At 40.1% G+C, this 17,712-nt stretch overlaps 1 protein-coding gene across 6 annotated transcripts in view; it reads left to right on the forward strand.

The window, feature by feature from the left end:
- The window catches only part of LOC122796606 (ubiquitin thioesterase otulin-like), a 1,420,501-nt gene that overhangs the window by 888,200 nt on the left and 514,589 nt on the right, over positions 1-17,712 (forward strand). For all 6 annotated transcript variants that reach the window (XM_044065214.1, XM_044065210.1, XM_044065212.1 and 3 more), the window contains one exon: positions 1,740-1,804. In XM_044065214.1, the coding sequence (XP_043921149.1) occupies positions 1,740-1,804 (65 nt within the window). The remainder of the gene's footprint in view (positions 1-1,739; positions 1,805-17,712) is intronic.

Raw genomic sequence — 17,712 nt, forward strand, 5'->3', positions numbered from 1 at the left:
CATGTTATATCCCCCCCCCAAATCTTTATATATTTGTATTTGTGTTTCAGCAATGATTAAGGTGTTTTTTTTTTCTTGGTGGTTGTGCAACCAAGGAGTTGGTAAGTATATGTATGTGTATATATATATATATATATATATATATATGTATATATATATATATATATATACACACACATACATATACATACACACACAAACACACTTAAGTGCATGTGTGTATACTTGTATGTATATATAAATATGTATAATTTACATAGAATACTTTTGTTTATTCCTAAACTTGTGTGAGTACTTCTCTCCATATTGTATATAGTGATATCATAATTAACCTTAACATAATGTAATGTATATACATGTTTCTGTTTGTTTATTTTCCTTATTTACTTCTAAAGATTGAAATTTGTCTTTTGTCAATAGTGCTCTGTCCCTGTTAAACAATTCAGATAAAAGCAATTGCTGTCATACAATTTGTAGCTCTTCTGTTACAACATAAATAAAGTAGATGACCAGTTAGCTGTTCAGAACATAATGATTAGTGTATGTGAGATGCTTTTAATAAATTAACCTGCAATTACTTTAGGATACATCATGATTCTTCGCACAGGTGTGGGTGGTACTAACTCGATTGTCGGGTTGTCAGTTATGTGATTGGCCCATTTTAATTCTGTACTTTTTGAATATTAAAAATGTAAGAAGCTTGAAGTATACAAACTGAAACTGTAATGGGCATTACTGTACCCCCTTGCAGCTGCACACACTTTGCAAGGGAGCTACTGCCCCCCCCCACACTTTATACAGTTTTAAGTGCGCTATACTCTTTATATGGGGAAGCATTGCCCCCCTCCCCATGAATGTTACTCTGTGTTTTTTTTTTTTTTTTTTTTTTTTAATTTCATTTTTCAGACTTTGATTTACAGAAACATTTACTACTTGAAAAATAAGGTTTCTGGTATAATAAGATGGCAAAGCTGGCCGTCATACCAGGAACGGAGCTTGCTATTGCTCATTCTTGTGTGTCTTAATATAAACAATCACCGCTTAACCAACAGCTGCTGTTTGTTTTGAAACTTTGCAATAGGCACTGTATATTTAAAACAGTTGAATATTAAGCTTTGACATAGTACTGGTAGTTCGAAATGCTTTATATGGAGATATTAGCTGTAAAAAACAGTGTTGTATTTGACTGTCAGAACAGAAAAATTTGCTGAAATCTCATACTTGGATATAGGATTATAAAATTATGACTAGATTATGAATGCTGATTGTAGTATGTGTGGATTTGCAGTGCTGTATTACTATTTAATTAATTTAAGAATCATTGGCTAGAAAGTAGTAAATCGGAGTTTTCCCATTTTGTTAGTATGTTAAAGTAGTAAAAGTTGTACTGTTTTGGATGCCATAGGTTCCTGTGTGAAATTTGTATCTTAAAACATATTTCTGTAGAGGTATCAAATGGATAATAAAATCTTTCTAGTGTTCTGCTTCTGGGAAACCACTACAGTTGTTAATCTGAAATGTGCCCCCCCCCCCCCACTCACACACACACACACACACACTTTAATAAAGCTATTATTTTAACGTAATGCTCTTATCTTATTTAATTTGCCCTTTTTCAGAGTAAGAATAACATTTAAAAAATTTAGTAGGCAAGACATAAAGTAAATACTGTTTTAGGAGCACTAATACTGATGTGAAAGAAAATGTATGCCTTAATACAGCTAATGATGTAATTACAGTGATGAAGATTTGTATAGAGATGAAGAAGAAATCAAAAAGGAAAACCTGGTGGCTGTTTTAAATGGTGAGTTTTTTGACATTTCTTGTTTCTGTTGTTGGGTAAGTAGGATTCACTTTTTTGGGGATTCAGTTTGTAGGTCTGTAACATACACATTTGATTGAATCTTTGCTAACTGGAAACAAATGTATTTGCAGGTTGAATACTGGGTGCTTATGTTGGGCTGCTGTTAAAGTGAAACAACTCTTTTTGCATTGAAGGCACTTAAGACCAGCTTTGAAAATGTTCTTCCCCATTGATTTGTCACCCTCCCCTGTGATATTGCACCCTTATTAGAACTAATGGATGTTCCATTTTACTTCTTTGTCACATGCGTTGGCTGTGAAGCACAATAATATCACAGAGTAAAGTCTGCTGCCAGAAAGTAATTTATCTTCACAAGTACAGTGCTTCTAATATGTGTGTGGCCTTTGTTGCAAGCAAGTGATCCTCAGATGGGTACACTACTTGTTTTTCTTGTGATAAGTACTAAGCGCCCAATATTACTGTCTGTAACTTTCCACAGCATTGTAAAAAAAGTAGATTTTTCTGCTGTTAAATGTCAAATGCCTGCAGAGGTTCACAAAAGGCACCATAGCTATGGAAAAGGGCAGAGACAACAGAGGGCAACCCGGGCATGTATCACTTCTCAGGTAATAACTCTTAGATAGTTGTTTCCTAAACTGACTGCCCGTCCCCAAAACTCCTCTGTAGACAATGGCCAAACATTTTCTGAAGACTCCAGTGAAACCAAAAGATTTCAGAACTACTTGACTCCTTGTTGGGAAGGGAGACATTATTGTGACCCAGGCAACTGGGATTCGAACAGCAGCTGCTGTAGTGGAGGAGCTAGGCGGGGTGGAGGAATGAATGGGCATGTTTTCATGTTCTTCCTGTTTCACTGCTGCAGTTATCACTTGTGGGTTATCCATGCTGGGTAGCCCTCAGCCAACCCAAATACCAGAGTAAAGGATTTCCCTCCTGTGTCGGCTTCCTGAAGTGTGAGACTGACGTCAGGTAGTCAGAGCTATAAAATGAGGCAGCCAACGCCATTACATCAGTCTTTTTTGCCGTGGAGCCCCAAGCAGAAGCAGTACGCGAGCGCATTGGTCACCTGTTGCCAGAGTGAAGGAGTAACCATCTAAAGCTAAGTACCCCATTTGGGAACCTTTTCTTGCTTTTAACCAATGTCAGAGAAAGTCAGTAATTGTCTCAGTTATGGAAAACAGATCCCACACCGAGACTTCCATACTCAGTGCGTCACTTGCCTAGGCCTAGACCACGACGTCCCCAGTTGTTGGTTCTGTGCTTTGTTTAATGCTAAGACTATTAGGAAGGGAGCTGTAATTGTAGCTAGACACTTTAGTGAATCTATTCCTCATCGCGAAATGGCGTCTGTCGGTCAGTTTGCTGTTGATTTTCCCAGATAAAAGAAAGATGAGGAAAAAGATAGGCCTCAGAAAGTTAGGCCATCTGACGACTCTGATTCGAAGTCACCTAGCCTTCCACCCAGTACAGTTGCTGAACTCAGTGAGGCGCCTTCGCAGTCCCTGACAACAGCTGAGAATCTGTTGCAGTCCTCTACCGAGACCAGTTTGGAGTTGGGTACGCCACCATGTCCATCTTCTCCTGCCTGTATGTTGGCCTTCAGTCATGTGGTTGGGTCTGGAGCCGCTTCACAGGCACCGGCTTCCATAGAGACTATTCCAACAACTGACGACCACACCACCAGTTAATTTAACTGTATATAAGGCCATAGATCCCACTAGGCCCAAAACCAAGACAACCCCTAAAACGATCCCATCCCAGGGACCCAGCCACCAACTCCCTTCCACCCAGCCTGCCCCACAGTCACAGCAGCTGCTTAGAATGGCAGAGGTCTAATCATCCTGATAAGAGGTAGCCAGCCCACCCAAGCCACCCCACCCAAAAGAAAGAGGACATTTCCTTAAGGCTCTTTCTGACCAGGATTCAGAAGGGTTGGACATAGAAGAGCAAACCTTTGGAGCATTTGAGGATTCAGATGGCGAGGACCCCATTCCTGCTGCCTTCCCACCTGAGGACCTCTCTTTCGGGGAAACTTTAAATTCACTCAGAGAATGTTTTCACTGGGAGGCACAGTTCTGCCCTCAGTCAAAGAAGAGACTGAGAGAGTTCCTTGACCTGCCACAGCATGAACCTCTGGCCATCCCTCCAATCCTGGATGTGGTGGAGGATGTCTTTCTAGAATCTGCACTCACCCCAAACTCTCTGCCACCTGTCCTCAGGAAGCCAGACAGATTTTGTAGGGTGCAAGATGCACACAGGTATCTTTTTTAAAAATCCCTACAGCTGACCCAGAGGTCAGCTGTCAGGGCCCCAAGGAGGCTAGGGCTGGCTCCTCTAAGAACCCCATTCCAACTGATAAAGAGAGCAGAGCATTAGACAGGCTAGGAATGAAAGTCTACACTCTGGCTACCTTAGCCATTAGAGCTCTGAATTGTCAATTCTATATGCTTAAATACCAGCAAAATGTGCTGGAGTTATTAAAACAAAAAATGTCCACCCTGCCAGACAGCAGTACTACCAGGGAACAGATCTTATATAGTCCAGCTCCCAGGAAGCCAAGCATTCCCTGCATTGTGGGTTTGATGCCCTGGAAGCTTCAGGCAGAGCTGCAGTATCTGGCTCAGTGATCTGTAGGCATGCCTAGTTAAGGGAGCAACCTTTGCCGGACCAGGTAAAGTACAAACTATTAGACACCCCTCTGGACAAGGACCAGCTATTTGGACCTAAGGTGTGGAACAAGTTATTAAGAAAATGGAAGACAAGGCCAAGTCTATGCAGACTGTGAAGGATTTTCTGCAGATACAGCCTCCCAGGTTCAGCAGGAAGTTCCCCACAAAGCATTGGTCCTTTCTTACCCGAACAAAACCAGTACAGAGAAAGGGGCGCAGGGACAGACCTTCCAGGCACCAGCCACAAACTTCAGCAGAGATCCAGACTCTGGGCCACTGCCTCGCTTAGGCAAGGGAGTTCTAAGCCCACTCCCTTTTCCAAGGACTCACAATGACTCTCCCAACCCCCCCCCCCCCGAGAGACTTGGAGGAAGACTTTCCCTTTTCCTACATAATTGGTAGGAATCACCTCAGATCTATGGGTCCTCAGAATTATTACCAGCTGGTACAGATTCTCTTTCAGAGAAAGCCCCAGATGTTCAGGTTTCCCAGATGTACCAGAACATCAGAGATCAGAGGCAGTCTGCCAGATCCAAAAGTTGTATGCCCAAGGAACCATGGAACCTGTACCAAAGGAATAGGCCAGACAAGGATTTTATTCCAGACTGTTCCTAGTACCCAGAAAGGAGGGGACTTGGTGCCCTATTCTCGACCTTTCCACTCTGAATCTGTCCCTCTTGGTTCCAAAATTCAGAAAGCTGTCCCTACAAAAACCTTGGCCAATGCTGATGCTTCAGGCTTGGCTAGTGACCCTAGATCTGAAGGATACCTACCTCCATATCCCCATAAGGAAGTCTTGCAGGAGTTTCCTGCATTTCAGAGCAGGGTCACTACACTTTCAGTTCTCTGCTTTGCCCTTTGGCTTATCTACTGCTCCCAGAGACTTTACCAAGTGCCTGAGTCCGGTCATTGCCTACTGGAGACAGAAGGGAATACAGATTTACGCATTCCTGGACAACTGCCTCATCCAGACAGACACCAAGGAAAAACTCCTGCAGGATCTTACCTTTGTTCAAACTCTCCTTACCTCCCTAGGATTCACTATCAGCTGTGAGAAGTCCCAATTTCACCCCACAAGAAGGTTCATAGGTTCATAGGTTTATACTAGGCTATCTGCCCTAAGGCATTTATAAGCCTAGCCCAAATTTTTGTGGCTTACGCCACCCCTTATATGAAAAAATACTGTGCCCATTAGTTTGTTGTGCCTCTGTCCAGCAGTGACACAGAGATGATTCCCGGGGTAAACCTACGATCTCCCATCCACAGGTCAAGATTTCTCTTGAACAGAGCCAGCGAGGTGCTCTGCCTCACATGGACCGGGATTTTATTCCACAGCATGTTAACCTTCCTGGGAGCTCTGCTGGACACAGTAACACTAACTGCCTACCTCCCACCAGAGAAGCAGACCTTCCCCCACTCTTAGTTTTTGCAGGTGGCCCACAGGACCCACCTCACAGCAAGGAAATTCCTGCAGGCTCTGGGATACATGACCTCCTGCATCCTGCTGATTCCCCTAGCCAGACTGCACATGGGGAAACTGCAATGGTACCTAAAGAAACTTTGGTGCCAACACACACACTCACTGGAGTACCAACTGCCTACCAACTGCCCCGGATTCCCTGCTTAAAGAAGGAACTCATGATGGGCAGCGGTGTGTACCCAGAACAAGGGTCTACCCTTTATTACTCTCCCACAGGGCCAAGGCATCACCACAGATGCTTCAGATATAGCCTGGGGGACACACCAGGGAAGTATGCGCACCCAGGGCATTTCAGAACAGGAGGTTCAGGACCTACATAGCAACATAAAAGAAATGCTGGCAGTTCACAGGGAAATCCAAGCTTTCAAGGATCACCTGAGACCAGGAGTGCTTTATATCAAGACAAAACAACACAACAGTAATGTGGTACATCAACAAGCAGGGGGTACTCATTCCTACCCCCTGTGTCGCTTAACTGCAAACCTGGCAGTTAGCCTCAAATCTGGGAGTGCATTTGATTGCTCAGTACATCCAGGTAAAAAAAACACCCTTGCAGACCAGTTAAGCAGAAGCCTTCTGGATCCCCACGAGTGGCAGCTGCACAGGGATACCTTTCTCAACATTAGCAAAACCTGGGGTAACCTGGACATAGACTTCTTCCTAACCTCAGACAACCACCAGCTAGCCAAGTACTGCTTGAGAGAGTTCCATCCAGAAGCCTGGAAGGTGGATGCCCTCTCCTTCCCCCGGGGCAACCTGTTTGTGTACGCATTCCTATCCTTGCCTCTGATTCCCAGGGTACTTCTCAAGATCAGGAAGGAAGGTTCAAAGGCTATCCTCATTGTTCCACACTGGCCCAGACAACACTGGTACCCCTTGCTCTTCAGACTGGCCAAAGAACCTCCCATGGACCTGCTACTAACAACAAACCTTCTAACTCAGGAGAAAGGGAAGGTATTGCATCCAAACCTCCCCACACTCAAGTTGTCCTCATAGCTGATTCCACAAAGGTGGATGATGCCACAACCTTCAGCAGGCAGGTTTTTAAACATTAAGGAAACCAGAAGGCCCAGCACCAGAAAGTCCTACTCGCCATATGGAAAAGATTAACCATCTGGTGCCACAACAAAGACATCAACAGCACCTAGGCCAGTCTGGATTTGATTCTGGACTTACCTGGCAGAGCTCCTAGAAAAGGGATTGTCATACTTGTCCATCAAAACACATGCCTTGGCTGTCTCTGCCTCTATACAGTCGGATCAACCATTTTTTTCCCCAACATCTGTTAAAACAGTTCCTTAGAGGGGTGGCCCCCATCAGACCACCTAGAAGGCCACCTGCTCCAGCATGGGATCTAAACTTTGTCCTGGAAAAACTGACTTTGCCTCCCTTTCAGCAGACCCTGAAGTACCTTTCCTGGAAAACTGCCTTCCTGCTGGCCATCTGCTCAGCCAGGAGAATTTTCCAGCTTTAGGCCCTTATGGCCACTAAGCCCTTCATCATTTTCCATGCTGACAGGGTGTCTCTTAGGACCAACCCCTCCTTTATGCCTAAGGTGGTCTCGGATGTTACCCTCAGCCAGGCCATCCATCTACCTACCTTCTTCCCCAATCTCCGTAATAAAAGGGAAAGAATTTTGCATACCTTAGATGTACACAGACAGTTGAGATATTACCTGGATAGGACCAAGTCAGTCAGAAAAACTGACCAGCTACTGGTCTCTTTCGCTCTTGGAGCAAAGGGGGAACCCATATCCAAATAGACCATTTCTAAATGGATTTCACATTGTATCCATTTCTGCTATTCATAGCATGGAAAGAGTCCCCCCAAATCCATCAGGTCGCATTCCACAAGGGCAGCCTCTACTTCCACAGCCTTTTGGAAGCTGCTACCTGGACATCAGTCCACACCTTCACCAAACACTACCAGCTGGCTAGCTTCTCCAAAACCAGGGCAGGCTTTGCATCTGCAATGCTCCAGGGCATCCCCTTAAATTGGTGCTTCCTTTAAGCTCCTGTCATCCTTCCTCCACCCTGTTCTCAGCTTTGGGAATCTTCCCACAAGTGATGACTGTAACAGAGAAACATGAAGAACCATAGTACAGTTGTGTACGCATCATAAATGTAAATGTTCGAGTGTATTCACTGTTGCAGTACTGTTTCCCTTCCACCTTCCCCCTTTTTACTCTTCTTGGGGGCTTATACCTATTGGGGGCAAGAAAAACTGATGTAATGGCATTGACTGCCTCATTTTATAGCTCTGATGACCTGACGTCAGCCTCACACTTCAGACAGCTGACCCAAGAGGGAAATCCTTTACTCTGGTATTCGGGCCAGCCGAGGGCTACCCAGCAGGGATAACCCACAAGTGATGAGTGGAACAGTGAATACACTCGAACATCTATATTTATGGTAAGTGTACACAACTGCATTTTCACCTGTCTAGGTGAGGTGGGGGTGGGAGGTGTTTCTACCACTTGGTTAACACACAGGAAAATGTAATTTCTCTAATAAAGACTAGAAAAGCTTCTTCCTCTCTTTGGGAGGGGATTTGAGCTGTTTGCTAGCAACATCATTTACAGCTAGCAACATCTGTATCAACTAAAGGGATAGGGGAAAATAGTAGAGAATATCAAACAGATGTTTCTCCCTTACTGTAGTAGAATGTTCCTGTGGAAAGTGCTGGCTACTTGTAGAAGGTGGATTGCATAGTAACAAGGTTGTACCAAGGGGTAGTTTTAAAATGTATGACAAGCATAGAAGGAGAAGAGGCAGACCAACAGCCCAATGATTTCTTTTAACAGGAGCCTTTTCCACACTGTTGTGTGCTTGAGTCATAATAATTTCGATCATTCTGCCCTACCATAACTTATGCAGTGCAAATAAGAGGCAGGTTTTCCATTCTCACTGACCAGTGACAACTAATATCACTCCAGTGGCTGAGGAAAATAGAGTTAAGGAGGAACACAGTATAAATTTACAACCTGTGTACCTTTTAATTTGGGACAGCAAATTTGTTTTGCTATCTTTGTAATTCAGAAAGCCAGTTCCAAAAATAGGATTAGGCTGTACTCATTGATTTTTCTGCTACAGAGGCATCCATATTCATTCTGTAAAACGTGAATGAAATTCTAAACAAGAAATAAAAGTTATTAATTCTGCACATCTTATTACTCCTGCAATCAAATGCTTTTGTACTGATTCTGGTTATGCTAGATGTCTCCTTTTTCAGAGTCTCTTCTTGAAGTCCAGCAGGAGATGTCTCGAGGTTCATTGCTGGGCGTTCTCATTTTCAGCGTAGTGCTTTGCCTTTAGTACTTCACCCAAGGTATTTACCAAATATATTGCTCAAATATTTCTGTGTGAGACTGAATAATTCTTATTTATCCTCACTAGAGTGAGGAATTCAAGTAGAATCTCCAGAAATATTGTGTTACGCACTGCAAGTAACTGTTCTGAGTTACCACAGTATAGTACCCAGCATACAGAAGATTCTTTAGAGCACTCCTTATCTTCTTCTGTCCTCTGCCAGTAATGCATCACACTTTTCTACACCAGTTACCAACGTTTTCACTCCCTACCATGCTTTTTTCTTTCCTGGGTCCAAACAATGGCACTCCCTCTTAGTAGACATCCATAATACAAACATATACAGTGAATTTAGGCATAAATTGACTGACTTGCTTAAAAGGAGAGTTGCCTGGTACTGTTTTAAGACATCTACCTTTACTCTCCTCACTCTTCCCACGCTCATATTTTTGTCAGACCCCCTTTCTTGGCCCTCTGCTTCTTCTGTATATTTATATTCACTTGAGTTCTGTACTTTTCTCTTTCCTGCTGTGGCTGATTTAAGGAAACAGTCTATCATAATTCTGGAAGAAGAAGCTCTCTAGTTCTTTTGTGTATAAGTTTTCTTAGTCAGTATTGTTTAAATAGTTGCAGCACGATTGCTGTTATTTTTGATATATTATGTTTAGTTTGCATCTAGTGGCATTCATTGTTTTATATTTCCCAGGCTGTGGCTGAATTGATTGCTTGTGGATCAGTCCACTACCCAAGTTAACAAACATTATTGCTAACGAACAAATGCATAAGTCAGGTCTAATGCTCTTTCAGACAAAGATGTTTTTGGGAACAATTTTGAAAACATATACCTCGTTTCGCTCTCCTTCAGGTCAGGATTCAAGTGATTGTGGAATGTTTCAGTCTAGCTGTGAAACAAAGCCTGGTTTTCCCCTTCCTTTCCTCCAGAGCCAAATCAGTGGTTAACATTAGATACTTTGAATTCAGCTTTGGCCAGAAAATTATTTTATTAAACACGTTTATTAAATTATAATTAAAGGCACAAGCAAACATACATTAACAGTAAAAAAAAACATATTAACCTTTTTTTTTTCATTGACATGCATTATATACAACATATATTTTCTTTCTTTGCAATTATCATTAGTCCAACATTACATAAATTTACTAAATTCCTGTCTTCTCTTAAACCTGACTCATCCTCCTCCTGAACATTATTCTACATGCATTTTTCCCACAGTTTTCATTTATTTCAATGTAATTTGTTTCTTCCCTTTTCTAAAGATCCCTCTTTCAGTTCTTTTATCTTTTTTAGAATATCTTTTATCTTTTTATAACATTCAGTACTTCATATACAGTTAGACTTTGATTTCCTTTTTCTAGTAATTGTTTTTTGGCAGCCAACAGAATTAAACCTAATAAGGCCTTACTATGTCTAGGCAATTCAGATCCTCTGCCCAGCCCAAAAAGTCATATTCTTATTTACAGTTACTTGCTCACCCAGTATTTTTGTTAAAGTATTCTGTAGGGAATTTTTAAAATCTGCCTACTCATTACACTCCCACAATACATGTTCCCAGTCATCTCTTTCTTCCCATTCATACCTCCCACATTTGCCATCTACCTGAGGAAAAACTATTTGAAACTTGCTTAGGGTATAAGCATACCTATGCAAACACTTCCAATCAAAGATCCTAAACCTTGTGGATCTGGTTGCATACTTGGGAGGCATACACATGTCTTCCCATTGTTCTATAGTAAATTGCTTTTACAGTTTCTCTTCCCAATCTTTTCTAACCTCCTCTGACTGATTCGTATAGTTATCATGAAATATTTTATATGCCCTCCTAATTATCCCTTTAACATCAATTTCTGTTTTAGATTTGACTAAAGACTTTACCAGAGCAGTTCTTTCACTCAGTATTCCCATATCCCCTTTCTCTTTCCCTGTAGTGTATCAATCCCTGGGAGGGAAGGCAGTTTCTAGCCTGCAGTCCAAATGTTCTCTTGGCCTCTTCCCATTCTGTTACTGTTCCCTTTCTAATTATTTGCTGTCAATATCTTGGTTCCTTTCCCACTTCTGTCCAGTAAATTCCAGCCCCTCTTGCCTCCCTATTGGTAAAATCTCCTTTCTCCATTCTCATGTTGGCTTATTTCATAGAATACATTCTGCTACTTTGTGAATATAATATTATGTGTGGCTGTTATTCACTTTAAGGATCTGCATCCCAAGTCTCAGTCTCACCTTAATTCTTGAAATTCACCGCTTCATCATCATCGTCCCTTTTCACTTTGAATTATAGCTTTCTGCTTGCATTATGTATATGAGACCTAACTGTGTAGCTGTAAAATATCCCTTCATCTCAGGTAATTCTAAACCACTTATCCCACTTGATCCCTGCCCCCCCCCCCCAGGTAAAGTCCTTCAACTCTTTATTAATTACTGTCTACAACTTCTCACTTGGTTGATAAAATATGGCTGTCCTATATATAAAACTCAAGAAACTAAAAACATTTTTACAGCTTATGTCTTGCTACACACATCCTTAAACAAGAGCTTCCAGTTTCTCTGTTTTTTTTTTATCATCTTTTGTTTAGTCTCTTCCCACATACTGCCATAACAGAATTTTTTTAACCCATACTCCTAAATACTTCATTTTATTTTGTCTCCATATGGGTATTCCTGAACCAGTTCATGTTTGGGTGCATTGTTTTGCTTTATCGTCATTAATTTTATATCCTGCAAAAGTGTGAAACTGTCTCAATGTTCCTTAACACTGAGATTTCCTTTTCTGTTTTTATCAGGTACAAAATATTATTGTCTGCAAATAAAAACAGCTTTTCTTGATTACTATACCAGTTATATCCCTGAATTTCTGATTCCCTTATTATCTTTGCCAGTGGCTCTAAATATAATGCAGGTAAAGGGGAAAGGGGACACCCTTCCTGGTTACTCCATTTGGGCACAACTCATCAGCGAAGAACCTTCCCACTTTAATTCTTGCCTCCAATCCCTCATATATCATCTTAATTAACCCTATTATTGTATCAGGAAATGGAAATGCTTCCATTGCATTTCTCATAAAATCCCAGCTTACTCTTTGGAATGCTTTATGTACATCAAAACCCTCCTACAGTAGTGTTAGTTTCTGAAATTCTGCTTCCCTCTGGATCACCGTTGTTCTATTAATGTTGTCAAATGTTTGCCTTCCCTGCATAAAACCACCTTGGTCCATATGTATCAATTTTGGCAACACTTCTGCTAGTCTTTTAGCTATTATAGACATAAACACTTTATAATTATGGTTTAAAATTGACATGGGCGTATATGAAGCTGGGTCTGATGGGTCTTTATTGTCTTTAGGTATTTCAGCTACCACAGCTTTCTTCTAGGATGTTGGTGCTTCCCCTCCTTTTAAAATAATGTTATATAAAACCTTCCAGATCTTTAACACGTTCTTCCCTCCTAGCTTCCAAACCTTCACAGGAGTGCTATCTATTCCTGGAGACTTTCCTGCAGATTAATTATATTTCACCCGTTTTACCTCATCTCCTCTTTTATTAGCTGTTAATTGTCAAGCATCATGCATCTCTAACATTGGCATACTTAAGTCTTCTATAAATATTTCCGTTTGTGCTTTTTTCTTGATTTCTACATTCCTGTGCTTTATACAAACTTTCATAAAATTTTCAAAATATCTCTTCTGGGTCTCTGGTTATTTTTCTGGATATAAGCTCCCTAACTTTAGCAACAAACCATTCTACTTTGTTGCCCAAGTCATTGTGCAAAGAATTTTGTGCTGTGGAGTTATTAAAAAAAATGGTTGCGTAATAACAATATTTCTAAACTCATGTGTTATCTAGATAGTAATTTATTTTCTGTTTAGCCCTCTGCAATTGCACCTGTTCTTGTTTTGTGTGAGTCCCCTTTTTCTGCATTGCTTTAACCTTTGTCAGCTTCCTGTAAATAATTCTTGTTACTCCTTAACCATTTCTCTCTTTCTTTTATTTCTACCCTATTTTTAAACTCAACTTTCATGACTTCCCACTCACTGGCTATAAATTCTGAAGGAATTTCTATCTTCCCCAATAATTCTCAAATAATTTCCAGCACCCATTTCCTTAAATTCCTCTCTTTCTGACAGGTAGGTGGGAAAGTGCCATTGTCTCATTTTTACTTCATCACCCTACATTTTTATCTTAGTTGTTATTGGCATGTGATCTGAAGTAGTTAGTGGATATATGTCAAAGGTTTCAATTAAATGCATACACTCCTCTAAAATATAATTTCTGTGTAATTATTTTACCTTGAGGAATAGTCTGTAAGTTTTCTCTGAGTTTCTACTACTGAATTCATATATTCTGTATCAAATATTTTCATAAATATCTTCAGAAATCTACTCTCTTTTGGTGTATTTTCCCTTGTAGGTCTCCCAGATACATTCTTCCTGTTGCAAGGCAAGTTCTTGTCCACACCTATAAGTAATATTTCCTGATGAAGCTGATTCTTTCTCTCAAATATTTCTTAAGCTCCATAATAGCAGTTTTAGGTGGAATATAAATGCATGCCAGCATAATTGTCATGCCTTGCCAGTAAACCCTTACTACCACAAATCTAATATTCCTGTCTATTTTTTCCTCTCTTCCACCTCTATTGGAGCTCATCTGGCAGTTAGTATAAGTACTGCCATTTTCCTTTGTCACTGATATTCTGCTGAATATTCATCCTGAAATCCTTTGTCAAATTCAGATGATCACTTCTTTCCAAATGTGTCTCCTGTAGCATTGCTATTTCCACTCTGCATTTCTTAATATAATTCAGTATTCTTACCTTTTTGTCTATATATGTTTAGTGTAGCCATTACGATGAATTGTTATTCCCACCTATTAATTATGATAGCTTTTTTAAATGTCTTTTTCCACCTTTTGTGTTACCTGCACCCACTGTTTGGCAGGTTGATCCTTTATACACTTGTTTCTTGTCTGGTCCATTTGAACCTATGTCACATTTTACAAGACTTTTTGTTTTAGTGAAAACTCTCAAACAAAAAAAAAAAAAGCACCCACATAACTATTAACTTGAAAGAAACACACAAAACTATGTACATCTTCATATAATTAATTTTAACCCTCTTGATGGAAACAATCATTTGAAATCTGCGGCTGCACACAAAGGCATTACTTAACCTAAAATTAGGGTTATCCATGCTAAGACACATGTTATAATATGTGATCCTACTTACACTAATTGCTGTGTGTTCATCTTATCTTCATTCTTTTCCCAGATGTGAAAAGCAGCTTCTGTGCTTTCAGAAAACTTTAACCTTTAGCCTTACAAAAGTGCTCTGTTTTTTATTGCTTACTCCTATAGTCAGCTTGTCTTCATGAAAAAATAAGTACAAAATGTACAGTTTCCCTAATCTGCAAACCTCTCAACTTACACTGAGCATTAATTTGCCAGTGGAAAACTTTTCACTACATTTTGTGTCCTCTTACTTATTTGCCTACACACAAAAATGTATTACTGTGACATCCCACTCTGGGCCAGTAGTCAAGGAGCCAGAATCCTCACCACTGACACTGGAGAGGGACATTCCCTCAGAATACTAATGGGTGCACTCAGTATCTCCAGATGAGACCCTTCTGCATCAAGCACAATTTTACTTAAGAGCACACAAGGAACACAGTCAGCCCGGGATCTGGATTTCTCTATATCTGTCTCTTCCCAGGTTCCCAGTGAGGCTGTCCACTGGCACAGCTGTGTTCAGCACCCTCTGTCTGAAGCCTGTGCTTCGTGTCCCTGCTCCAAGTAGCTGACATATACTCTCTTTGAAATTTAATTTTCACACACACACACACACACACACACACACACACACACACACACACACACACACACACACACACACCTGGGAAAGTCTGGCACAGGTTACCCACTCTACCAACTTTCCCCAGACTATAAGGTAGATTCACTGCCATCAGTATGTTACTATAAGGCTATTAAATGCTATCCAGTTATGCTGAGTGAAGTTAATATTAATACAAATGGTAATGTTGACCAAACAGCCAGGCTTTCAGGAGTGGCCACAGTTACCACCAAATAAATATATGCAAATACTCTCAAAGCATAAATATTTTTAAAAAGATGATCCACAATGAAAAGTTTAAATATATGTAATAATGAATAATAAAGGAACATGAAAATACTAAATATCTGTTTACAGTAAACACCAGAGTTTTGATCACAGGAAATATTAAAACTAACTTAGCTGGAAAGATTAACACAATTGCAGAAAAACAATACTCAACTATTCTCACTGTATTTTCCTGACTAATGTAAAGAGAACTAGACCCTGGTCACTTACTAGCGCAAGGCAAGATGAAGTAGGTGAGTGGTCTTCCTTCTTGGTCAGGTTTCAGAAACAGAGTAATCAGTCTGAGAGACTTCTCAATGTAATATCCAAGTATTATTTCAGAGTTGATTTCACAATGACATCACATCTGGTCATTTGACTTCTGGTTCCCATACAACCCCCATTGCTAGAAGCACCTATGTGTTACCATACACACAAACAGAGTTTTGCTGCTGCTCATGGAAGGCATAAAACCATTTTAACACTTCTACTCTCACAGACATTTCATCTCTGGCTACAGTCAGAACTGTAAGATACAATTTTTCAGCTGTTTTTTTTTCAAAGTTTGCTGCGTCTGGATTGTTATTAACCTCTTCTCTTCCAGTATCCTCTGTTAAAATATATACATTTAATTTTGTTACAATAATAACATGTACATTACTTTTCTTTCCAGCAGGGCACATTGTTGATACAGTTTTAATACAAGCAACTTTACAAATACATTTTTTAAATAAGTATCTGTACAAATCAGTTTGATGCACAAATGACATATATTTCTTTACAAAACTCCAGCTAGCTTATGCTGGCATATGTTACACGTCCACTGCCTTACTACTTCTGGCATGGCTGCCACTACCTGCTATCATCACAATTGCATTAAGCCAAGGAATTTAATCCAGACATTTACCCACACAAAAGTAAAAGAGAACATATCAACTCTACCTATATTATAATCCATGTACTTTTACACTCCATCCCCAACTCAACAACTCAAGATTACAACATATTAACTTAAACATGCTTTTGTCCAGTCTTTCTTCTCTTTTTACATTGTAATGCCTACAGTTCTTAAAACTAAAAAAGAAAAAAAAAGACACTTGTTTGCTTCAGTATCTTTATCACATACAACAAAAACTGAACTGCTAAATTTTTTGTCATTCAATTTATATGAATGTTGTACAAATACTGTTAAGAACAAAAATTGTTTTTCTTAAAGTTACTTTTCTTCTCTCCCTTTCCCTTCAGTGTCCTTTCACAAAGTGTGGTATGTGCGTTTCAGTGTCCCACAAGTTTAACAAAGTCAACACAAGTTGAGTCTTTCCACTTTTTCTTATAATGTGATTGATGCTTTATACTCTCACATTTATTTACTTATTTCAGTGTTAGTGGTCTTCGTGTTTATCTCCATCTCCAAACCCAGACTCCAGTTCAAGTCCAAGGTACTCCTGATTCTTCTAGTCACCTCCTGCGCTTTTTTCTGTTTCGAGCATTTTCCTTTGGAACATTGGAAAAAAATTCACTGGCAGGGTTTCTCTGTGAGCTTTATTATCATAAGAATGACAAGTAGTGTCCCCTTCTGTTTTTGTTGGATAAACTTTTGTATTCTCTCCTTAGTCTGTTCTACATAAAAAAATGACTTTGATTTTCCAGGAAAAAAAATATTCTGAAGACAGCTGGGGTACAGCAGCTTGAGTCTCACACCTGTCTCTTGACATTCCCTAACTCCTGAATTAAATTTGCTTCTCTTCTTCCTGGTTTACAGTAAGCAGTCATTTCCCACAAGCACTCTACTGTCTCCATTTTTTAATACTTTGCCCTTCTGCCACAGATTTTTTTAGGGTTAACTCTTTCAGCTGGTATGATTGCATCTTTACTAATACGGGTCTCGTGGCCAGTTTTGGAGCATGCATACAATTATCTCTCAATTAACAAATCCTGCTATGGAATACCAGTCCAGTTGCTTATCTGTGCTTTCATAAACTTAATGTAGTCTGTTCCTTCCAGTTTCTGTGGTACAGCTGAAAGGCTCAGGTTTCCCCTGCATGCTCTGCTGTCTAACTCCACCATTTTTTGAAATGGCTGCTCTTGAGCAGTCTCATATTCAGCCAGCCTTTTCTTCATTTTGACCTCTGATTTTTTGCAGTTTTATCAGTTCTTCCAAATAGCTGTTTAAGCTTCTTCCATTTTTTCCAACCTTTTGTTATCTGAGTTTATATGCTCCTTCAGTATTTTGTTGCTGTCAAGAAGCTTTCCAGTCAGAATGCTAATGTCTCAAACTGGAGAAAGTTCTTATTTGGTCAAA

The sequence above is a fragment of the Protopterus annectens genome, chromosome 3.part0, assembly GCF_019279795.1.
Source record: "Protopterus annectens isolate FY-2018-M chromosome 3.part0, PAN1.0, whole genome shotgun sequence".
NCBI lineage: Eukaryota > Metazoa > Chordata > Ceratodontiformes > Protopteridae > Protopterus > Protopterus annectens.